This window comes from Ochotona princeps, chromosome 30, assembly GCF_030435755.1.
Source record: "Ochotona princeps isolate mOchPri1 chromosome 30, mOchPri1.hap1, whole genome shotgun sequence".
NCBI lineage: Eukaryota > Metazoa > Chordata > Mammalia > Lagomorpha > Ochotonidae > Ochotona > Ochotona princeps.
Window position 1 is genome coordinate 16,583,122 of NC_080861.1, and position 25,873 is coordinate 16,608,994.

General features: G+C 44.8%; 1 protein-coding gene across 1 annotated transcript in view; it reads left to right on the forward strand.

Annotated features, from left to right (window-relative positions):
• The first annotated feature begins 326 nt into the window (after positions 1-326).
• The window catches only part of FBXL2 (F-box and leucine rich repeat protein 2), a 48,833-nt gene continuing 23,286 nt past the window's right edge, over positions 327-25,873 (forward strand). Inside the window, exons 1-2 of the mRNA XM_004588242.2 lie at positions 327-405; positions 7,449-7,510. Coding sequence (XP_004588299.2) covers positions 403-405; positions 7,449-7,510 — 65 coding nt within the window. The 5' untranslated portion in view covers positions 327-402. The remainder of the gene's footprint in view (positions 406-7,448; positions 7,511-25,873) is intronic.

Genomic DNA, 25,873 nt, shown 5'->3' on the forward strand with positions numbered 1-25,873 from the left:
GTGGCTATCTCCAGCGCTGGATTTTCGTGTGTTTTTTTTTTTTTAATTGCTAACTTAATGATTACCTTCAGTCCTCGAGCATCACCTGCGCAATTTGCATTTTAAATCTCCTCCCGCTGGGCTCCCTGTTGCCGGGTTACCTGACAGGTGAGGGGCAGCCAAGTGATGAGCTTAAAAGAGGACCAGATGCAAAGTGGAAGAGGCGACGAGACCCTGCCTCCGCACGGGGATGGGTGGTCCTAAAGGTGCCGCCCCTGCGGGTCACGTGCGCCCCGCTGCCAATGGCCGCCTCCGAGCTCACCTTGGGGCCGAGGAGGGGCTCCTGGCTGGCGTCACCAGGACAACGGGCGTCGCCGGCGCCGTGTGACTCCGGGCTGTGGGCGCGTTCGCGGCTCTTCGGCCATGGTGAGTGGTGGCCCGCACGGGCCTGTCGGCCTCGCCCTTCCCCGCCGGGGTCTGGTGCTGGCTCGCGGTACACCCGCTGGCGTCAGGCGGGGAGAGGCCGAGCCGCGGCCTGCGGGACAGTGGAGCTGGACACGGCTGGGAGGGTCCTTGGGCAGAGGAACCTGGGGGGTCCGAGCGCCTTTCTACCCTGGGGACCCCGGCGTTGCCGTTCTGGGTGTCGCTGGATGTTTACCTAGCGGGCCGCCGGGGATGTGAAGCTGTTTGGCCCCAGAGAACCTGAGAAACCACACCTGGGAAGGTGTGGTTGAAAGATACATGGGGATAGCATATATATATATGTACGGTATATTGCATATGTATACTTGCAGCGTGTTTATGCTATTCTAGACAGCAAGTACACACCGTGTGTTTCTTTCGGATTCATCATGCAGAATGTTTCAGCAGGTGCAAATTTTAATTTGTAATTTCAAAGACCACCTCACCTCTCTTTTAAAAATGAGGGACAAAAAATATATCTTTAAAAAAAAAAATGAGGGACAGCTGGCTTCTCTCTCTTCCCCCCCGCCATTAATTGTTCGCAGAATTAGTACATTGTAAATGTGTTAAGGCATTACATTTGTTGAGCCAACATGAGTATGTGGGGATGCTGCTGCTGCTGCTGCTGCCCGGCCTCTCCCCAGTTTCAGGTAGTTTTGAAAACTGGTCTTGAAGACTTTGGGGTGGCAAGTGTTCAAGCCAAAGGTGTGATTTCTGCAAGGGGGCTCCCGGGGATGTAAAAGAGAGGCCGGTTTGCCTGCGTGGAAGTACACCCTTGAAACAGTGTATTTGGGAGATGTAGGGGCGAGGCGGCAGATAACAGGGAAAGGACTGGTTTTAAGAAACAGGTGTCGTTTGTTCCACACCTGGAGTCGTTTAGTGGAGATTTGTTCGCGTCTGCAGGGCTTTAGTGCAAAGTGCTGATGAGATAATGCAGGGTGCTCCCCCAGAGCCCGTGTGCCTTGTGGAGAGAAACGCTGTCTTGTGGCAGGCACCCTGGCTGGTTCTGTTTTTCCTGAGTAAGTACGGAGACAGGGGGTGCTGAGAGGAGGTGGGTGGTTGTTATCTCTCACTGAGGCTGGGGACAGGACTGGGGCGAAGGGGCGGCCTGTTGATTTAGCTGGAAAAGACCGTCACTCACCGCCAGAACGAGCATTGATTTTGCAGGTGCTTCTTTTTAACTTGGAATTGTTTGTAAGTGCTGAATACAGTGGGGAAGAGTTTCAGAAAAGTGAGTTTTATAAAAATCTCAGTGTGCTAAATATGTGATTTATGTGTGTAAGAAAAACCCTTGCGATGCTAGCAGGGAGAAAGGAGGTATAGCCAGCGATAGAATTTTTCCAGCTCTCTGAAGCCTCATTCCTCGTTTTGTCTTTTCCTTCGTCTACCCCGTCTCTTCCCTCTGCATTTTACCTGCCCGGCGGTGGAGAGACCCTGGGTGCTTCTGAGCTGTAAGTTGCTCTTCTGAACTTGGGAGTGCATTTTTAAAAATTTCTCTGTAAGCATTAACCCTTGGTTCTAGCAGCATGGTTGGAGAGCGAGAGACAGAGAGAGACAGAGACAGAAAGTAAGTGTGTGTGTGTGTGTGTGTGTGTGTGTGTGTGTGTGTGTTGGGGGGGAGAGGATGAAGAGACTGCCTGCGTAACCTTAAATGCTTCAGTCTCAACATACAACTTGAGCAGTTGAACATGTGACAGTAACTTTGAGTTGCTGCCTGAATGCTTTCTCAATGAAAGTTAGTTCATTGAAGCCATTTGTTTGTACTGCTGCTCTGACAGCTGACATTCACTGGGTTACCTTCCAGGTCTGAAACATTGTTTCTAAGTGCCCGTGTGCCGGCACAGTCATGGTGACTCTGTAAGAAAGCTACCCTTTCTCCCTTGTAAGGAAGAGGAAATAGGCACTGAGAGATTAACTCACTTGCCTAAGATACCCAGCTGAGTGCATGTTCAAAACGAGGCAATTTATCGCAGATCCTCCTAACAGAATCTCTGGATTGTACTGAAATGGTAGTGTGTCATTACATATTTGCCAGTGTGTGCTTGCATTCCCAAGTATGTTAGGATGCTCACTTTCTTATCTGGACTTGGAGGTGTTGAGCAGTTATGAATGGGTTGTATTTTGTTGTTCCTGGCATTGGGTTAGATGCTGCAGAACCAAGTGGTCATGTCTTGCTTTCTCTCCCCCGTGTCTTTCCCCCGCCTTTTTTTTCACTGAGTTGCAATGAAAGGGAATGAATAAATGCAGGTGGTGAAATGAGGGTTAATATGCCAAGCTAATGTGGCATGAGGAGTTCTCCCTGTTTCTGTGGATGTTCAGGACTTGGCATGTGCTTTTTGTCAGTCAGCAGATGATGGCTTAAGTGCTTGGGTCTCTGCCACCCTTCTGGGAGAGCGGGGTGTTGTGCCCGGCTCGTGGCTCTGACCTGAACCAGCCCCAACTATTGTTGGGATTGGAAACACTGAACTGGTGGATGGAGGGGCTCTCTGTCTCTCTGTCACTCTGCCTTTCAAATGAACACATCCTTAAACTTTTGCCTTCCATGTATACAGAGTTCTACAAAACATCCTGGACTGTTTAAAGCAGAACTAATAGCAATGTAGTGTTGGGTATATAAGGGCTTCAAAAAGTCATGGAATTTGTGTGTGATGAAAAAGCTATGTGGCTCTCAGAATGTCTTTGTACCAAATAAACTTAGTTCAATTTTTCCCTAAATGTTTTTGAAGTACTTCAATAGAAGTAGAATTGACATAATAAAGAAATATGCTACAGGCAAAATGAAGTTTGTGAGACGTTGAAGATGTACTGCATACTCATAAGAGTGTATGTTAAAAAATACACAAAGAGGTAATGCTATAAGGTTGATTAATGAAATAGAATAAGTTATAAACATAGTCACGTGAGCAGGACAGAGAAACGAACAAGTGGAAAGCAGCAAAGAAATATATATATGATAGATTTTGGGGACTGACATGTGGTACAGTCCCCAGCATCCCATAAGAGTACCTATTTGAGTCCTGGTTGTTCCACTTCTGATCCGACCCCCTGCTAATGTGCCTGGGGACACAAAAGGTGTTGGTCCAAGTTCTTGAACACGAGACACCTGGTTGGAGTTCAGGCCCCTGGTTTTAGCTGGAATCAGCCCAAGCTGCTGTGGCCATATGGGAAGTGAACCAGCAGATGTGTCTCCCTGTCTCTAACGCTGGCTTTTCAAATAAAATAAGAAATAATAGCATGAACGAATCAGACTTAAAATCAAGCAGCAGCAGTTGGTACAGTAGGTAAGATACTGTTTGAGTGGCCTATATTCTTACATGTGAGTGCCTGGGTTCAAATCCCACGTCCACTTTCTTTTTTTAAGGTTCATTTTATTTTTATTTTATTTGAAAGGCAGAGCTACAGAGAGAAGACACAGGGAGAGATCTTCCATTTGCTGGTTCACTCCCCATATGGCCTCACTTGCTGGAGCTGGGTTGATCAGGAGCCAGGAGCTTCCTCTGGGTCTCCCATGGGGGTGTAAGAGCCCAAGGACTTGGGCCATTCTTGACTTCTTTCCCAGGCCGTAAGCAGGAGCCGCTGAGACATGGACTGGTGCCCATATGGATGGCGGCACCACAAGCAGAGATTTAGGCTGCTATGCCATGGGACTGGCATCCCCAGCTCCATTTTTAACTACAGCCTATTGCTGATGCACAACTTGGGAATTCAAGTGTGTGGATCCCTGCTGCCCATGTGCGAACCCTGAGTGGAACTGCATGCTCCTGGCTTCAGTCTGAACCAGCCTCAGTCATGGAGCCATTTGGGGAATCAACCAGCAGATGGCAAGGCAAGTGTACACTGACTCTCACATAAAATGAAAATAAGAAATTAAAGACCCCCAATCATCAGTAGTTATACTAAATGTGATTAGATCATAAACTCAAAAGGTTGCAGTTGTCAGACTGGATAAAACCAGCATGTTCCAGGGGCAGTGCTATGGTGTAGCAGGCTAAGCTTTTGCCTTTGGTGCCAGCATCTCGTATGGGTAACAGTTTGTGTCCTGGCTGCTCTACTTTCAATTTAGCTCCCTGCCTGTAGCCTGGGAAACCAGCAGATTTTGACTCAAGTCCTTGGGTTCTTGCACCCAAGTGGGAGACCCAGGGAAGACTCCTGGCTTCTGATTGGCCAAACTCCAGCCATTACACCATTTGAGATGTGAACAAAGGATGGAAGATTATCTCTCTTTCCTCTCTATAACGGCAGCTTCAAACAAAGATGAAGTAAATCTTAAAAAATAGCATGCTCTGAGCCTGGTGTGATGGCTCAGTTGGCCTAAGATCCCTTGCAAGCTAATGGCCTAGGAAAGCAGTGGAGAATGGCCCAAAGCCTTGGGACCCTGTACCTGCTTGGGAGACACAGAGGAAGCTTCTGGCTCCTGGCTTTGGATTGGCTCAGCTCTGGCCATTGTGGTCCTTTGGGGAGTAAACCAATGGATAGACGATCATTCTCTCCATTTTTCCTTCTCTCCATAAATCTGATCTGCCTTTCCAATAAAAATATATAAATCTTTAAAAAAAATGGTATAGTCCAACCACGTGGCTTTTTAAAGAAACACTATGCAATTATGTATCACATAGTAATGACTGTACTTGGTGATTTCATCATTGTGTGAATATCAAGTGTGCCTCAACTGAAATGGCTGTCAATAGATGGCAGTCTTACAAGTTCATTGATCGAAACATTATCATGTGTGGCATGACTATGTAAAGGAAGGCACAAATTGAAGCCAGCATGAAACAGGAGTTGCCATACAAAAAGCTTCAAAAGCTGATATTGCTCTATTTGCCAAAATGGACTGTAAGAGAGGGATCATTTCTATGGAGAAAAGAGAATAATTCATCATGATAGGAAGGATAAATTCAATAATACATAAAACCCTTTATATACATATAAAATATATATATTCACCTCATTACAAAGCTTCAAAATGTGTGAAACAAAAAGTGACAAGCTGATGAGAAAACCACAGTCATGGTTGAATACAGTAACACTTTTCTCACTCATTAAGCCCACAAAATTATAAAAAATAAAATAGCAGAATTAAGTTCTTCCATATCAGTAATTACTGTACATGCAAGAAGAATAAAGTCATCAGTAAAAAAGACTGGCCAAATGGATAAACACAAACCCTACTTGATCCAATTTCAAAGCTTTGTGGTAAATTTTTAAATGAGGTAGCCTACAGGTGAGCACAAGAACCACGATAGGGAGCAACCCAGACCAGGCCAGACAAAGATACCCACCAGCATACATATGGCATAGGTGGGGGGCAGACCAGGCTGAACCTGTCACATCACCCGCTGGCAATCTGAGCACCAGAATAGAGTGTGTTTTGGGCTGGGTGACACAAGCCAGTGCACATTACGGAATGCCAAGGTGGGGTGAGCCGTAGCAGATGTGGCCGCAGCACCCAAACAGCACACATAAGAACCATGTGTGTAGGGGGCAAAGCAGGCAGGGGGAATGTGGACTCCTCTGCTGGACAGCCATGCCTACTGGGAGCGTGAGTTGGGATGGGGGCAGGCCAGACCAGGCATGGGTGCAACACCTGTGGACCTCTTGTGAGCTGGATCAGGAAAAAGCCAGGCTGGGTTGACTGTTCCTACTGGTGCATGCAAAAGCCGGATTGGGTATGGGTTGGTTGGGCTTTGCTGCAGCATCGGCTGGCAGATGCTGGCACGGGGCACTAATTCTGTCAAATTATCCAGCAGAACCACCTGGAGAGTGCAAGATCTGGGAGTGGGCCCAGTAGGGAAATAGTGAGCACCTCCCTCTTGGGTTACCACCCCGTCTGGTGAGCATGAAAACCAGGACAGGGGCAGGTATGACTAGACAGAGTGACACCCGTCAGCACACGTGTGGGCTGGATAGTGGGCCTGGTTGGATTGAACGAGGCTGCAATGCCCATTGACATGTATGAGAGCTGAATGGGATATGGGACAGACTGGGCCAGTCTGCTGTGTATATTGGCAAGCATGGGAACCAGGGTAGGGGGTGCGCCCTATGGGATTATTGTGGGTCACTCCCATTAGACTGCAGCTCCCACTGGTTTGTGTGAGGGCTGAGTATTAAGTGGGCAGGATCGGGCTGGGCTGCAACACCCATTGGTTATTGTAGAAGACGGGGCTGGAGGCAGAACTGACCCAGCAATTGCAACGACCAGCATGTGCTTAAGCTGATGAGGGCGACGGACTGTGCCCGACCCTGTATTGGCCAGCACACACAAGAATCAGGTCTGGAATCACCTCAGATGAAGTTTATTTGGGGGTCCTTCCAAATGAACTGCTGGACTCAGAACCTGAACCATGGAGAGAATTGCAGGTTCCATGGTCTGACCATGGAGTGCCTATGTCAGGCTGGGCCTCCTTAGTGGCTTAGACGGAGCCGTGGACAGCATATCCAGTTGACATGGTGTGGCTTCTCCCCTTATCTCCCCCTTCCCCCAGATAAAGGAAGGAAAAAGAGAATGTGGAAATAATTGTCTCAACCCACCTTCCTGTAGCCTTTGGCCCTTATAACCCTAATCAACTATGATATTGAAATAATCAAAAACAAAAAATAATCTAAAAATTATATTCAGACTGTTCATTGCTAGCGTGTGGAAATACAAACATTTTTATGTGATGTTTCACAAACTTACTGAGCTCCTTGATTAGTTGTAACTGCTTTTTCTGTTGCTCTTTAGAATTTTCCATATAACCATGTCACCTTCTGTGACAATCTGGGTGCCTTTTCTTTCTTTTTTCTTGATTAATTGCCTTGTCTAGAACATCTGTTATGCTATAGCATGCAAATGGATTTGTGTTATTTTAATAGCACTAGAGTATAAAGTATTTTCTATCCGTCAATATTGTCATGTGGCATAGTGCCTTGTCTTCAGGACAGTGGATGAGTGGGGCTCTTCTAATCTAGTATGAAACCATTTTTTTTTTCATATTGGTTGAACGGTTTAATTTTTTGTCTTTCAGGTTTTCTCAAACAATGATGAAGGCCTTATTAACAAAAAGTTACCTAAAGAACTTCTCTTAAGGTAAGAGATAGCTAACTGTTAATGAGGTCAGATTCTGTTCAGTCATCAAGTTCAAGACTTGTGTTCTTTCTCACTAGGCGTCCACAGTGTGAAAAAAACCAGATAGAATTAGCCTGACTTTTTGTTATTGTATAGAATGCTGTTCGGCTTGTTATTCAATTTCACTTGGTCTAATCCAAAATGTAGTAAGTATGTACGTAGCATTGATCTGGATTCCTTTCGCGTCGTGGCGAGTCTATTAATAATCTTCAGTAGGTGCCACTGCTTTGGGACGCATAGATCAGTGTGATGTGATCAATAATAAGGACAGACTGGTGGTCGTGAATTCTGCGGTTACTGCTTTGTTTTCTAATATGTGGATGTTTAAGTAAATACACAAAATAGTGAGTTATGGTATGTTCTTTCAGAGCACTTCCAAATTTCCACATACTGACGTGTTTTTATCAGTTTTATAAAATGTACAAAGTGGCAATGAGTGCTATAACAGCCTTTTTTTAAAATTTCTGGAATCTCTGGATACACAGTAAATTTTATGTTGATTTTCATTTTAGCGAGTAGAGCTACCAGTTGACATTTATTGTGCCCAAAGCATTACACTTGCCTTTAGTATTCTGCAATCATCAAAGAAATCTTATTTTAGTGTTTAATGTTCTGTTTTAATTCTTTGTAATTAGTTCTTGCATATATGGTAATACACTTTTGCATTCTACCTTGGGTGGTGTGTGCCGAATCCTGTTTGTCTAATACTGGTGCTGTGTAAAATAACTACTTTCTGTGATCCAAGTGAGTGTCACAGAACCAGATTCCTTAAAAAAGGCTTCTCTTCTAAATTTCCATTTTATTTGAGGAGCAGAGAGAGGTCTTTCATCCATTGCTTTATTGCTTTATGCCCTGTGGAAGTGGGTTAGGCTGAAGAGGGGAGCCCAGAACTGCCTCTGGGTTTCCCATATGGGTGGGAGGGACCCGAACACGTGAACCATCGTCCGCTGTCCTCTCCCAGGGTGTGGGTTGGCAGGGAGCTGGACTGGAGGCAGAGGTGCAACTTGCATGCAGGCATTCCATGGTGGCATGCGGGCATCTCAGGCTGCTGTGCCCAGAACTGATGGCTTTACTGCAGGAGGGCCCAGAACCTTCACGTGGCCTCCTAGACGTAGGGACGTTCCGTATGAAGGTTTGTGGCCTTTCACACTGATTGGTGATGAGCCCTTTTGATGTCTGTGGGAAATTCTGACAGTTAAAGCCTGACCAGATGACGCCGTGTGCTGGCTGCAGTAAAGTCTCATGTTAGCATTTGAGACATCAGGATGAGTTTTGAGTAAGGACTGGAAGTCATCCTGTTTACTTCTGGAAGTCACTGCAGTGTCACTCTGAAAATGTCACAGATGACTCACTCACACCATGAGTGCTGTGTTAGAGTTTTTCCCGAGTTAGACACGGAGTAAGGGCTTAGTTTCTTTATGACAGTGGTCACATTTTCAGAACCGTAAGCACTTCTCATTGGTCATCAGAAGCTGTTTGCCGCTGCTGCCGTGAGCTCATTCTGTCCCATTCATTAAAAAAAAAAAGGAAAGTTAACCAAGACCGGGTTCTGTGAAGTTATATTAATTATAATTTATTCCAGTGCAATCAGTATTTGAATAAAAGAGAATGTTGTTTCACATTTTACTCCATCTTAAGCTAAGAAGGTATGACACAGCAGGAAACGTTGATCATATAAACCATGGGGGCTGGATCAGGTACCAGCAGCTGGTGAAACCGGTACAGCTCAGTTGGGGTGAGCCATCTGCTTCCCCCTGGGTTGATGGGAGGGGTTGTGCATCCTTGGGCACCTGTTTGGCACTTGCCCGGCGCTCTCACTGTGAGCAGCCGCAGACAACAGCTCAGTCTTTCCACACTTGGGTGCCGCTAGATGCCAGGCTTCTGTGGGTACTGAAGCTGTGAGTGACACCGTCTGTGAAGTGCTGCTGCCCAGCTGGGGGCGTGAGCCTGTATTCTCTGCTCAGCCTTGCAACACTGTTGCGACTAGCTATGTGTGTAAATAACGAGTAGGAATGCTACCGTTTTCTGTGGTGGTGCGGTTTCTGAATGGGGTCTTAGGAATGGAAACCTTCCAGGAGATCCTCAAAGGACCCAGCTGCTGAGAAGCTGGGAGCCGCCAACGGCAGTTAGAGCTTCTGCCTCCCGCCGCAAGTCTTATCCCAGATCATCATCCCGGGACCATGGCCAGTTGTCAGGAAATGTTCCTCATTTGTTTCCTCCTAGATATCCTCTCCTATTTATCCATCTATCTATCTATCTTTCTTTCTTTCTTTTTTTTTTAAGATTTATTTATCTTTATTGGAAAATCAGATTTACAGAGAGAAGGAGAGACAGAAAGGAAAATCTTCCATCTTCTGGTTCACTCCCCAAGTAGGCACAACAGCCAGAGTTGAGTCAATCAGAAGCCAGGAGCCAGGAGCTTCTTCTGGATCTCCCATGCGGTCGCAGGGTCCCAAGGCTTTGGGCCGTCCTCAACTGCTTTCCCAGGCCACAAGCAGGGAGCTGGATGGGAAGTGGAACATCCGGGACATGAACTGACACCCATATGGGATCCTGGTGCATGCAAGGTGAGGACTTTAGCCACTAGGCTGCCACGCCAGGCCCCCACTTCTGAAAATGGGAATTTAAGTTTCACAGCACCATCCACCATGGCTCTCTGTAGTAGTGGTATCAGGGCTTTTTGTTGTTCACTGGCCTTTGACCATTTCTGCCGTTTTGCTGCGGACTCTGTGCTCAGGCATAGCGGCTCTCCTCCTCCAACTAACCTCTGCTCTGCAAAACTTGGAAGAAGGCTTGAGCCTGCCTCTCCCCATAGCTGTCGTTGTCATCTGGGTAAATCGCACACTAGGGAGCACAGCCAGCTAGCTGCCTGCCCCAGGAGCTGGACTGTGATGACTGGCTGCCCCAGCTCACTCTGCACCTTGCTCTGTGCAACTTGTCTGTCACAGCGTCTCTCGTTCTGATCCTGTGGAATTCCGTTCACCCCTTCATCAAGAGAGGAGAATCCTCCAATTCAGTTGCAGACAGTCCAGGTCATTTTCTCTGCTGCCGTGTCTTGCTTCTTGCTGTTAGCACCGTCTTCAGTAGCACTCCAGTTCCTGGTGTCAATCCTGTCAAGCGGAACCTGTTTCCCCTTTGGAACCATTAACAAACCCGATCTGGGAAGTTCTGCTGCTTTTCATCTCTATAGTATCACTGGACTTGCTCAGAAAGAGCTGTATTCCCATCTGGTCATTTTATTGCTAGTTTGGATACTCAATGTTACTAACTCATGCTTTCGTTCAGTTTGTCACTAAGCGAGTTTTTTTTTTTTTTTTTTTTTGAATTTCTTGTATTTGAAACCCAAAGTTACAAGGAAAGAATGGGAGAGATTTCTCCCATAAGCTACTTCGCTCCCCAAAACAGCTGCAACCATCGGGGCTGGGCCAGGCTGAAGTCAGAAGCTGCTTCCAGGTCTCCCACTGATGCAGGGACCCTGGACCGTCCTTCATTGCTCTCCCAGGCACATTGGCAGGCAGCTGCATCAGGAGCGGAACAGTTGGGATTTGAACTAGCATCCATATGGGATGTCAGAATCTCAGGTGGCAAACCAACCCTTGATTTAGTTTGAACTTTGTGAAATAAAAAGTTCTCAAATGATCTCCTTTGAGAGATGTTTTCCACTCGAAATTTTGTTTTAAAAAGTGATCTAGGTTGTTACGTTTAGTTTGCTCATGTTGGTGCTGTGTGAATGCTGTGTAAATATCTTGATATGCTAATGGTTCTGCTTCGTGTTCGTTCCTCCTTTTCATGAGAACTTGGTTTGCTGCCCATGTTGTATTAATAAGAGCAATACCTTCACGAGCATCCTTTCAGATGTCTCCTGATACCCAGCTACCCAGTTTCTCTCGAGTTGGGCTCATGGGGATTATAAGTGATACAGATGTTTAGCTTTCTTAAGTAACAATAATTTTTTTTTTTTTTTTGGCTGCTGGGAGGTCCCAGGCCCGGTCGGACTCCATGCTTGGGGCCGTGGGATTAGCATTATTATTATTATTAGCATTATTTCACAACTTACCCACGCTTCTACACAAACTGAATAGTCTAATTAGCCATTGTCTGTGGAAGTTGAGAGATATATCCTTTGTTGCTCTCCAGAGCCCACCTAGAAATCTGTCCAAAGAATTTAGACCCTTGAATCTGAGACTGCCTACCAGTGTCAGATGGCAAGAGAGGCTCTGTGATCATTCTGAAATAAAAGCCACTCATCTAATCAGGGCGATTGAGCCACTTATAAAGATTTAATAATTTAATCAGTTAGGAGGTGATCACTTCAGTATTTTCAAAATAGATAACTTTAAAGAGAACAACTTTGAAATTTTGATTGGATGTGATGGATTGGAGTTGGAGAGTTCTGGATAGGAAGAAAGAGCTTTGCCGCCCTCCGGGTCCTCCCCAAAAATGCCTACAGTGACTGAGCCGTGGCTGGGCTGAAGCCAGGAGCCTGGCACTCCATGGGGGTCCCCCACGTGCGTGACTGGGCGTCAAGGACTTGGGACCATCTTTGGCTGCTTTCCCAGGCATCTTGGCAGGGAGCTGGGTACCTTTGCTATTGCTGGTTTTTTTTTTAAATCATGTGAGTTTTTAAAAATCATAGTGAACTTTGTCACTTTTTTTTTTAAGATTTGTTTTACCTTTTCAACTCTCCTGTGACTTTTCCATACTTTGTTACTGAGTTAAAGCTTTAGTTTTTGCCCAGTTTTTCTTCTTTTCCTTTCTAGTCATTCTACCTTAGGACAAAAAAAAAAATTTACAAAATACCCTTTTTTTTTTTAATTTCAGGTTTCTTTTGCCTTCTTGTCTTCCCTCACCAAGAATACATTCTCATAGCTGCAATGGCCTTTGGCTCTCTAGCCTGTCTATTGAGTCCATTAATGCACATTTTGAAATACTTGTTTAAAAAAAATCTCTGAAATAAAATTTTCTAAATATATAGACATTTAAGGTTAGTTACTACCAATCTATCTTTAATTGGTTACCATCTAACCACAATTAGTTGAAAACATATTTGCTGATAGACCCAAATGTGTTATTTTTAAGTAGAATTTAAGATACAAGTATTTTAGTTTGTTTGTAAATACCTATTTCATTTACATTTGTTATGTTTGAAACAACTAAGATTACTTAAACAGATATTAGGGCCAGGCACAGTAACCTTGTGGCTAAATCCTCGCCTTGCATGCCCAGGATCGTATACAGGTGCTGGTTCATGTCCTAGCTGCCCTGCTTCCCATCCAGCTCCCTGCCTGTGGTCTGGGGAAGCAGTTGAGGACGGCCCAAAGCCTTGGGACCCTGCACCTTGTGGGAGACCCTGAAGAGGCTCTGGGCTCCTGGCTTTGGATCAGCTCAGCTCCAGCTATTATGGCCATTTGGGGAGTGAACTAGCAGATGGAAGAGCTTTCTGTTTCTCCTTTCTGTAGATCTGCTTTCCAATAAAATAAATAAAATCTTTTTAAAAGATTTATTTATTTTTATTACAAAGTCAGATATACAGAGAGGAGGAGAGACAGAGAGGAAGATCTTCCATCCGATGATTCACTCCCCAAGTGAGCCGCAACGGCCGGCGCCGATCCGAAGTCGGGAACCAGGAACCTCTTCCAGGTCTCCCACGCTGGTGCAGGGTCCCAGTGTATTGGGCCATCCTCGACTGCTTTCCCAGGCCACAAGCAGGGAGCTGGATGGGAAGTGGAGCTGCCGGGATTAGAACTGGCGCCCATATGGGATCCCAGGGCGTTCAAGGCAAGGCCTTTAGCCGCTAGGCCATGCTGCCGGGCCCAATAAAATCTTTTAAAAAGGCAAATATTAAATAAGCACAGTAATCATTGAAAATAATTTTCCTTTCCAAGGAAAGCTCTGAATGCTAGATTATATTTAAATTATATATGACACAACAATACTTCATCTAAATTATTTGTTCTTTGATCAAAATTATACTTTTATGATTTTAAACATTAACCAATGATAAATACAACATTCCTAGCCAGCAGATCCAGGCACAAATTAACAATTTTTTGTAAGATGTATTTATGTTTATTGGAAAGTCAGATATACAGAGAGGAGACAGAGAGGAAGATCTTCTATCCGCTGAATCAAAAACTCAAGTGACTGCAAAAGCCAGAGCTGTGCTGTTCTGAAGCCAGGAGCCAGGAGCTTGTTCTGGGTCTCCCATGCCGGTGCAGGGTCCTGAGGGTTTGGGCCGTCCCCAGCTACCTTCCCAGGGCACAGGCAGGGAGTTGGATGGGAAGTGGGGCCACTGGGATACAAACCAATGCCCATATAGGATCCAGGTGTGTGCAAGGCAAGGACTTTAGCCGCTAGGCTACCGCACCGGGCCCCAAATTAACAATTTTGTTGATGTTTCTGTTTTTTTTTTTTTTTTAACTAATAAAGCAGTTTTACAAAGATTTACTTAAGTTACATGAGTCACCAGGCAGTTTAATTAATGTAATTTTCCTGGGCCATTGTTCTGGGGATGCTCCTTTTTGTCTGTGTTGAGTTGCTTTGATGTAACAGCATCCAGTCTTACATATGGGATGTGTTTCTCTGTGGGTTTTTTTTTTTTTCTCTTTGTAAGTCAGCGCTAGCTGGAAAGCAGTGACATAGCCAGGGATCAATTACATGGCCACCTGTTCAGTCGCTGAGAGAATTGAGGCCTTGCAGTATTAGAGGAAAACACGATTTTTTTTTAACTCTGCAAAATATACCCTAGAGGGCTGTAAGAATAGAACCCTGGTTACCCATGGCTATTCATAGCAGGACCTTCAAAGGACTGAAATAGAAAACAAATTTCACAAGTTACAAAGCAGTTTCTTAAAAAGGCTTTCGGGTCTAGTTGAATCAAACAGGAGTAACTCAAGAGACGTTAACCTACCCTTGTCACGCATGGGATTGCTGCTCACCAAAGATGTCTTCCCACATTTCATGCTGGATTTTAGCTTAGTTCCTCCCACCTGAGACATGTGCTAGGCCAAAGATGCCTGGTCAACAGCTCCTCGAGGCTGTCCCTGGGACAGGCAAGTAGTCTGGCAGCTGCTGGACAGCTCCCAGGGGTGACCGGGCCAGGGAGGGGCTGTGTGCCATGTGTGGGAGGATTACTAGGAACTGTAGTTCCTCATGGTCATCATTTTGAATGGAACAGGTGCCCAAAACTGATTGGAGGAGTTGGTATAGAAGCCCCAAAGTGAGTCTGCCTGCTGGACACACAGAACGCCAGTCGCTGACGTCAGAATGTTGGGAGTGAAGGGCACGAGATGCGTGTCGCAGTGTAGACCATTGCTTAGTCCCCAGGCTCCCCGAGGGATCTAGGGTAACAGTACTGTGGGTTGACATTAGCAGGAGAAGTTCATGTGCAACACGTGTCCAGGTTCCTGATCGGCTGGCGATGCCCGCGCTGTCCCTTTGAATGGTTGGCAATACCATGTTGTTGTTTTAAAATAAAGATGTATTTAAGTCAGAGAGGGACTAATTGACTTTTCATCACTGATTCACTTCATTGGAGGGCTACAATGGTCAGTTTTGGGTCAGGCTGAAGCCAGGAGCTTCACCCAGGTCTCCCGGGGGCTTTCTTCTTTTTAATGACTTTTAAAAAAGTTTTTGGTTCTATGCTTGATGAAGTTGAACTGTCTTGTGGGCCAGCTCTGTGGCAGCCCCTAGCATTGCTTCTGCTTCCCTGCTCACCGTCGCGCTCTTCCGAGAGCCCCACGGGCTGTGTCGTCGCTCTTTGTCTCCGTGCTTTGTCGCCTTCAAGTCCTTTCTTTTAATTTTATCGTACTTCTTTTCCTTTTTACCTTTTAAAAAATTTATTTTTATTGCAAAGTCAAATATATAGAGGAGGAGAGAGAGAAATCTTCCGTCTGTTGATTCAATCCCAAAGGGACCGCAATGGCTGATGCTGCGCTGATCCAAAGCCTGGAGCCTGGAGCCTCTTCCAGGTCTCCCACGCTGGTGCAGGGTCCCAAGGCTTTGGGCTGTCCTCGACTGCTTTCCCAGGCCACAAGCAGGGAGCTGGATCGGAAGTGGGGCCACTGGGATTAGAACAGGCACCCATATGGCATCCCGTGCATGGAAGATGAGGATTTTAGCTGCTAGGCTACCGTGCTGGACCCTCCTTGTTTTAATCTTTTTATTTGTCTCAAGGTACTGCTATTTGAAAAAATTTTATTAGTTTTATTTGAAAGACGGAAAAAAAAGAGACATAGATTTCCCATCCGCTGATCCGCTCACCAAATGCTTGCAACATCTTTAGCTGGGCCAGGCTAAAATCAAGATGCAAAGAACTCTAACCAGCCCTCCCATGTAGGTGCCAGGGAGCCAGATGCTTGAGCCTTTGCGTGCTGTCTGCCAGGGTGTCAGGAGCGGAGACAGCACCTGAACCCGTGTACTCTGCCTTGGGATTCAGGAATCCAAATCGCATCTCAACCACCGTTCCAAATGCTTACCCCAAGTCACTGTCTTAATCTATTTTTTTTAAGTCCCTTTGCACTCATAAAATTATTTAGAATTCCAGGCTTTTCCTGTGTGGGTTACTATTTAAAACAAAGATTTGAATGCCTTTTTAATAATCTGGTTTTAATAGAAAATTAAATTCTGCATTTAATCCATTACAATATGTGTTGGGCACATGGAAAAAAATCCAGTCTCGCCAAGCTGTCTGTCTGCAGTTGGGAAGAGTATTAGTAGCCAAATAATTGGCAAATAATTGTGGATATTTTATTTGATGTGTCATCTACATTCAACAGCTTATTTCTTAAAAATCAGTCACAAGGTAGGATCTAAAACATGACGTGAACTTTATTAAACTTTCTCTTAAAGTGTAGTTTTTAGATACCGTGTATCATTGATCATTCAGGTAGCTCATTATGGAATATTAAAAATATCACATTGATCTCATCAGAAAAATCAGAATTCTAATTCTTGCCTGAAAACCTGAGCCTTATCATTGACATAATTTCCCTTGATGTGCCCGGGTCTGTTTATTTTTTTTCTATAAAGCCTGCCAACTTCCCTCCTATAAATTTTTCATAATTTATGTCCTCTGTTCTTTTCCAAGAAAATGTTTCATGAAAAACAGTGGCTGATTTAGTCTGTGAGTGAAACAGCTCCTTTCCCCTGGGACAACAGTTTTAAGTTCTTATTGAATTCATGTTGTTTCTGTTGCGTGAAATTCTAAACACGAATGTCCAGAAGTCAGGACTCAGTCAAGATGCTTTGCACCAGCACTTTGACCCAGCGCTTGTCTTGCACCGTGGACACTGACATGGTGGCAAAGGCAGATGCTGTGTTAGTGCGATGCTGGGAGTAGTTTTAACCTTTTGGACTCCCTAGGAGGAGGAGGGGCTGTAAGCCGTCCCCCTGACCTCCGGGACAAACTTGGGGATGGCTGGCTGGAGCATCTCCCATTTGTTTTGCTTCTGTTCTGCATTTGGGCTTTACCTCGGAGAGCGATGCTCAATCCCATTCTGAGTTCTCATGTGTCAGACGGAGTTTTTCTCATTCTGACTGATGATGCTTTTCTTTTTCTTTTTTTTTTTTTGATTTTATTATTATTGGAAAGCCGGATATACAGAGAGGAGGAGAGACAGAGAGGAAGATCTTCCATCCGATGTTTCACTCCCCAAGTGAGCCGCAACGGGCTGGTGCGCGCCAATCCGATGCCGGGAACCAGGAACCTCTTCCGGGTCTCCCACGCGGGTGCAGTGTCCCAGTGCATTGGGCCGTCCTCGACTGCTTTCCCAGGCCACAAGCAGGGAGCTGGATGGGAAGTGGAGCTGCCGGGATTAGAACCGGCGCCCATATGGGATTCCGGGGCTTTCAAGGCGAGGACTTTAGCCGCTAGGCCACGCCACCGGGCCCTGATGATGCTTTTCATATCTTATCAAATTCTTAAATGCAACTCTTTTCGAAACTGTAGATTATCATTGTAATCTTTTTTTTTTTTTTTTTGGTGAGCAGATCTATCTGATGTGTTTCAATGATTTGTTAAGGTACTATTTTTTGTTTGTTTTAAGTTACAGTTTGGCATATGATTGGTGAGATGAGTTTTGCTTTAGTGTTAGAAGAACACTGTTAGGATCACACCATGTTCTCCCTTCAGATATTTTTACTTAAACGTGTGAATACACAGGTTGCCCTTCCTGTTTTCTGCCTTATTTCCGTCTCCCGCCATGATGTGAATTTTCCCTGGCTCCCTCGTCTCTGTCCTGTTCAACGTTCTATTCCATTCCTGCTGTTTTCCAAGTGCAGCGTCCTGCCTGGTAGAGCAGTAGCTGTTAGGGTTCCTGCGCCCCAGAGCACTCCAGCTCCATGGTAGCTCAGGCACTGCCGGATCAGGCCGTGTAAGAAGTTGACAGGCTGACCGCCTGCCTTTCTGGGGAGTGTCAGCTGGTGGGGAGGGTTCTTCTGTTCTAGCTTCTCTCCTCATGGACAGTGATGGACTGAACAGGGACTGTGGCTCCTAACGGTCTGAGCCTTATCCACCTGCCTTCTAGAATTTACAGGAAACCCAATCATTTAGGCATTTTTAAATAAGTCAAATACATGACTTACAGTTGAAGTATAATTTATATACAGTAAAATATGCCTCTTAAGGTATACAGTTCTGTGAGTTATGCGGACAGAGGGGAGGAGAGACGGTAAGATCTCCCTTTTGGGCCAGTCCAAAGCCCAGACCCCCAACTCCATCCTGTGCTGCTACAAGGGCTGGGGTCCGCGTTCTTGAGCCATGGACTGCTCCCCTCTTGTGGCTGTGCAACAGGAGGAAGCTGGATCAGGAAGCAAAAGCAAAGGGGCTTGAAGTAGGCGTTCTGATGTAGGGATGGGGGTGTTCCACACAACAGCTTAGCCACTGCACCAAACGTTTCCTCTTATTTGCTATTTTATTTTTGCTTCTTAATTCCCAGGCCTCTGTTGACAGTGTCTGAAACCATAGATGTGGAAAGAGACAGCTTGAATCTGGTCTTTGCTACATTTCTTAGCTGTTCTGCGTGTTACAATAGCTCAACATACTTTTCAGTCCTATTTTCTACATGTGGTGTTTAGAAGCACTGGGCGTTTTCAGCTCTATTCGTTCTCCCTTTATTTCTGCTTGCAAATCAGCAAGTTCTTCCTATGGATTCTCATAGGCAAGAAAGAAACCTTTAATCACTAGCAGTTTGATCCTTTCTGACCCATTTCCTAGGTCTGTTGTACAGTCTCGTGTGCCCTCCACGCTTTCACAGTCTAAGCAGTTTCTAACACACATTCCCTGTGCTATCAGGGGTAGATAGCACATTTCAGACTTTTTTTTTCTTTGTAGCATCCCATTTCAAGATATGTATTTCTGTATTGGGATGGGTAAGGTAGTCTGATGTGGCGTATATACCACAAGGGAAGTCTACTTAATTGTTCAACTCAGGATTGGCTATGTGGAAAGGTCAGCTGGTCAGCCCTCCCTCCTGGACTTGCTGAGGATCTGACTGAAGGAAGCTTTGCTGTCATCAACCATAGCTTCCCTCCAGCTAATTCACTTCCTATGGCTAGTCGAAGTTCCAGGGCTGCATGGATCTTAAAGGGAGGCTGAAATACTCAATACAGGTCTATGCTTAGGAAGAGAATGTGAATTCGACGAGCAGTTTCTGGCATAAACCTCACTGTCTGCAGAGCATGGATCTAGTGAAACAAAATGGAATTTTTCTAGGTTTGCCTTGAGATGCTTCAAAATGCCACGGTCTGAGGATAAAGGACTGTAACCGGAGTCATCTGTGTTGCTCATGGATTTTACAAAATGGATACAGTAACGGTTCAGCACAAACTTTAGCAAGTTTGGGAGCCCCCTTGTGCTGGAGTGACCATATAAGCCTATGTAATGTAAGGAAGACTTTGGGGGAGGTTTTACTGAAAAGATTTAAGATGTAAGACAAGGTCATGCAGAAGCCAGAAAGACAAGCAAGATAGACTGTGTTTGTGGCCAGCTACTAGAGAAAACAGAACATTCTGGAATGAACACATTTTGCTGACAACTGAATTGTGGCTATGTTGAACAGCAAAGGAAGAGTAAGGGGAAAGGTGATGTTGGGCCGTGCGCAGTAGCCTAGTGGCTAAAGTCCTCACCTTGCACATGCCAGGATCCTATATGGACGCCGGTTCATATCCCAACAGCCCTGCTTCACATCCAGCCTCCTGCTTGTGGCCTGGGAAAGCAGTCAAGGACGACCCAAAGCCTTGGGGCCCTGCACCTGCATGGGAGACCCAGAAGAGGCTCCAGGCTCCTGGCTTCAGATCAGCGCAGCTCCAGCCATTGTGGCCAATTGAGGAGTCAATCAGCAGATGGAAGATCTTCCTCTCTGTCTCTCCTCCTCTCACTTGCCAATAAAAAAAAAATCTTTTATAAAAAGTACAGTGTAAGCCCTTCTGTGTCCTTAAACTCGTTCCACAGCCTCCCGGGTTATATTCAGTGTGTGTTGGTACAGATCTAGCTGAGCACATCAGCGTTATTGTGGCAAGAAGGAGCACAGACCTCTATCCAGGCTTTCCTGTTGACTAGCTGCATCACACAGTGCTGGGGCGTCTCTAATCCCTCAGTTCCTTAGGAGCGTAGGTGGACAGATTTGCAGAACTTCCTGGTTGTGCTGCTGTGACAGTCCGCCCCCCCCCCCCCAGAGGCTGTGGGCATTTCCCCGCCTCTTCATTGCCAGTGGTTTGTTCCGAAGCACCCTTGCTCAGAGCTCTGTCCATCTGCTCCTTTCCAGGCTCTTGACTTGTCCTCTTTACCAAATTCACTATTCTTAAGTGACTTTTACTAAAGTCAAAGAGTTATGCACTTTATTCTTTCTAGTAAATTTGATTTGCTTTTCACAACTCCTTTTGGAGTTAACTCCTGAGGTCTTCTATAGAATCAAGGGTCTTACTTCACAAAGGAACAAACCCAAATGGCAAATAAACATATGAAAAAATGCTCAAGTTCCCTGGCAATAAGGGAAATCCAAATTAAAACATCAATGAGGTACCACCTGACGCCAGTAAGACTGGCCCACATGAATAAAAGCACCAACAACACTTGCTGGCGAGGTTGTGGGGATAAGGGAACCCTACTCCACTGCTGGTGGGGCTGCAGGCTGGTACAGCCTCTATGGAAATCAGTATGGAGAACATTCAAATAACTCAAATTCAGCATACCGTATGATCCAGCAATAGCACTCCTAGGAATATATCCAGAACACTTGTTTTATGAGAAACCAACATGCACAATCAGTAATTTCAAAAAACATGGAAGCAACCAAAATGCCCATCAACAGAGGATTGGATAAGAAAGCTATGGTTCATCTACTCCATGGAATACTACTCAGCTATTAAAAAAAAACAAAATGCAGTTCTTTGTGGCCAAATGGGCCAAACTGGAAACCATAATGCTAAGGGAAATGAGCCAATCCCAAAAGGTTAAATACCACATGTTTGCCTTAATTTAAGATGATATTATGTTATGTATAACATGTTATGTTTTGAATGTTATATGTTGTATATAAACTAAAATTGAAATGTCAATGAGGTGGTCACAGAAGGTGGTTAAGAACTCGCATTTATTTTTAACATATTGGTTACTCATTACTATGTCAATTAATTCCATAATGATGTAAATTTTTACTGATGGTATGTTGGAGCTTTTAATTGATCGGGATGATACTCTGCTGGCTCTGTCTTCAGACCAGAGAGTGTATACCTAAGAAGCCATTGAACTTGACTGGACAATAAGATGCTGGACTCTATGTTTGGTATATGCTTGCAATGAAGGAATCTCAACTGAACTTGAACTGTGGTTATGCAACAAGGTGGAGGAATCCACCATGGTGGGAGTGTTTGGGGAGGGGTGGGGAGAATCCCAGTACCTATGAAACTGTGACACATAATACAATGTAATTAATGAATTAAAAAAAATAAAATAAAATCTTAAAAAAAAGAATCAAGGGTCTTATATAGAATCAAGGGGTTTTTTTTAAAGATTTATTTTTATTACAAAGTCAGATATACAGAAAGGAGGAGAGACAGAGGAAGATCTTCCGTCCGATGATTCACTCCCCAAGTGAGCCGCAACGGGCCGATGCGCACCGATCTGATGCCGGGAACCTGGAACCTCTTCCAGGTCTCCCACGCGGGTACAATGTCCCAATTCATTGGGCCATCCTTGACTGCTTTCCCAGGCCACAAGCAGGGAGCTGGATGGGAAGTGGAGCTGCCGGGATTAGAACCGGCGCCCATATGGGATCCCGGGGCTTTCAAGGTGAGGACTTTAGCCGCTAGGCCACGCTGCTGGGCCCAGAATCAAGGGTTTTACCCCCTTCCTGTCCTCCCCTACAGACAGACACAAGAGACAAAACAAAAACAAAAACAAAAACCCTGAAACAGGGCCCAGTGGCGTGGCCTAGCGGCTAAAGTCCTCACCTTGAAAGCCCCGGGATCCCATATGGGCGCCGGTTCTAATCCCGGCAGCTCCACTTCCCATCCAGCTCCCTGCTTGTGGCCTGGGAAAGCAGTCGAGGATGGCCCAAAGCCTTGGGACCCTGCACCAGCGTGGGAGACCTGGAAGAGGTTCCTGGTTCCCAGCATTGGATCGGCGCGTACCAGCCCGTTGCGGCTCACTTGGGGAGTGAATCATCGGATGGAAGATCTTCCTCTCTGTCTCTCCTCCTCTCTCTGTATATCTGACTTGGTAATAAAAATAAATCTTTAAAAAAAAAAAACCCTGGAACATTTGTCCTACCCTTACTGCGTACCTGAGCATTCCCAAACTAATCAGAGGCCCACACAGTCACGCATCCCTCTCAACTCTGTAAATAATGGTAAAAAGAAAATTAAGAATTAGGGAAAAAAAGAAAAAGATGTTTTCGTTTGAGGATCTTACTCCTAGGGTTTGTGTAATTTAATGGACGTATGCTGTAACCCCCAAAAACTCATGTTTGTGAATATTGAAGATTTGAATGCTGAAAATAACCTCTGGATATGATCCATGCGCCATCACTGTGACCTCCGAGACCTGTTTTCCGCAAAAAGAAACCAGGGCTTTTGGAGAGAGTTCTGCGTCCAGGCTTCGGCAGCGTTTCAAAGGTGGAACTGGAATATCTTTCTTTACGAGACAAATAAGAGAATCATGTTAAAAGTAGGCAGAATCAAACTCAAAGAGGCTTCCCACTGGTCAGAAACGGACCGTTTTGATAAAGAAGCATTTCAGTTGTCTTTTGTACACGCTTCCAACCACAAGGCAAACTCATAGCAGATAAGGGATGTCTTTATTGAAAGACTAATGAAGAAGGATGGCATGGTTTATAACACTGAACCAATTAATAGGTCTGCGCACCGGGCATCAAGATTGCTTATTCACCAAAAGATAAAGAACGAAACACTTGCTTCTTGGTGAAAATCCTATCATTTAGGAATAAATCTTGCTCAGCCAAGCTTCAAGTCTGGAGCTGACTCATGTTAGAGATCCAGCAACCAACTCCCAGAGCATGAAGGGATCTTGAAGCCCACTGACAGAAGCTCAGTCACTCGAGGCCAAATGTGAGAACACGCAGGACTGATGAACTCATTCCTCAAGAACCGCGAAGATCTGCAGCGAACAAGTAATCACAGCACAGCTGCAGGATGTGATTTTAAAACACATACGTTAGTCGCTTTCCTAGACACCAGTGGACTACTAGAATTTAAAACAATTTCTTTTATGTTAGCATCCTTTCCCTGCCCCCCCCCCCCAAGTGAGGGATGGGCTTTTGGACCAGCAATTAAGCCAGCAAGTGCCATAACCACATCTCCTATCATAATATCTGGATTCAGGACCCACCTCTGCACCCCACTCCGGTTTCCTGCCAATGCAACAGGCGATGGCTCAGTTGTTGCCCACGTGGGAGGCGTGGGTTGAATTCCTCACTCCCGTCTTGGGCTCTCAGCAAGGGACCGTGGTGGTCATTTGGGAAGTGGACAGGTAGATACAGCACACTCTCCTGCTGTTCTCTCCTCCCTCTCTCTTTTCCTCTCAGGTTAGTCAAGCAAAAGAAAAAAATACTGAAGTAGAATTCTTTTTAGGGAGAATTCTTTTAGTGTTTTAATTTTTAATAGGTTATATATAAAATTCCGAGGACACAGTGGCATTCGTCTCTCCCTCCTTTCCCTTCCGGCCCTGCTCCCTCTGTTTAAGCTTTAATTAATATTGAATGGACTAGATACAATTCTGAGAACACAATGGCATTCCTCTCCTTCATCCTCCCTCCCTGTCCCTCCCTCCCTCCCTCTCTCTCTCTAATTATACACCACAGTATAAGGTTTAGTATTTCACTAAGTTTGACAAGTAAAAAGCAAGAAGACCTTAGTTTAGTGGAAATACGGAAGTAGTTATAAACCATTAAATAGAAAAATGGCTATTTCACCCATGTGTTAAATTGTAAATTAATGACATCATCAAAACTACAGTAGTATAATTTATTTTAAGATTTATTTTCTTTTTATTGGAAAGGCAGATATACAGAGAGGAGGAGAGACAGAGGAAGATCTTCCGTCTGTTGATTCAATCCCAAAGGGACTATAGCGGCCAGTGCTGCACCGATCCAAAGCCAGGAGCCAGGAACCTTGAACCTGCTGCAGGTCTCCCACTTGGGTGCAGGGTCCCAAGGCTTTGGGTCGTCCTCGACTGGTTTCTCAGGCCACAAGCAGGGAGCTGGATGGGAAGTGGAGCTGCTAGGATTAGAACTGGCGTCCATATGGGATCCTGGCACATTCAAGGCAAAGATTTTAGCTGCTAGACTACCGCGTCGGGCCCCCAGTATAATATTCTTAACCATTGCTTTGACAAAGTTATGAAAGGAGGTTTTATTTGCTATTTTCAGTGAGACTGAAATATCTTTAAATTTTGACTCCCATATATAAAGGTGACCATGAGCTGGCTTATTTCACTCAGTATGATGTTAAACCATTTTGCTGTAAATGATAGAATTTATTTTTGTATCACTAAAATAATATTGCATTGTGTACATATAGCATGTTTATCCAGTCATCACCCCTTGGTTGATTTTGAACTTTGGCTATTGTGAACAATGCTGCTGTAAACATGATGGCACAGGTGTCTCCTTGATCCATTGTATTGAAGTCTTTTGGGTATATGTCCAGTAGAAGGATTACTGAATCACATGGCAAGTCTATTTCTAGTGTTTTAAAGAAATCACACTGCTTTCCTCAGTGGCCACATTTCCATTCCTACTGACAATGCGGCCCCCTTTCTCCACCTTCCACCAGCGTTTATTATTCTCTGCCTTGGATTGGAGCGGTTCTGACAGAGCTGAGACGGTGCCTCATTGTGGTTGTGATTTGCATTTCCCAGGTTCTGATTTGCATTTCCCATGACCAGTGATATTGAACAATTTTTTCATATATTTGTTGACTCAATTTGTATTCTCTTGAGAACTGTCCAAGTCCCTTGTCCGCTTGTCATCTGGATTGGTTGGCTTTCTGTTGAGTTTTTTTTAAAGTTGCTAATATAATTTGTATATTAATCCTTTACTGGATAGGTGGTTTACAGATATCTTTTCCCATTCTGTTGGACGTCTCTTCTCTCTGTTGAGTGGTTTCCTTTGCTGTGCAAAAACTCCTGAGTTTGACATAATTCCATTTGTTTAGTTTGGTTTTTGTTACCTGTGCCTAAGGGCCTTACCCAAGAAGTCATCCTCATCAGTAATGTCTTGGGTGTTTCTCCGATATTTTCTTTCAGAAACCTCATAGTCTCTGGACCTAAATTTAGGCCTTTAATGATTTTTGTAATGGTCAGAGGTATGCTCCAATGTCGTTCTTCTACGTGTGTGCTTCCAGTTTCTCCAGCAGCATTTGTTGAAGAGATGATCCTAACTCCACTGAGTGGCCCAAGCACTTTTGTTGCAACGCAGTTAGCTGGATGTGTGTGGATTAATTTCTGGACACTGACCTGTGTGTCAGGTTGTATGCCAGTACCATGCTGCTTTATTTGCCAAGCTTTGTAATACTCTGACATCAACTGTTGCGATGCCTCCAGTTTGATGTTTCTGATTCAGGATTGTTTTGGGTATTCTGAATCTTGTGATTGCATATGAATATTTAGTATTTTTTCTAATTCTGTAAAAAATGCTATTGCTATTTCGATAAGGATTGCATTTAGTGTAGATTCCATTAGGTAGTATAGACATTTTAATAATACTGATTCTTCCAATCATGGGCAAGAAATACCTTTTCTTATCTTGGATAATTTCTTTAATCAACACTTAATAATTTTCATTCTTTTGGTTTTCAATACTTAAT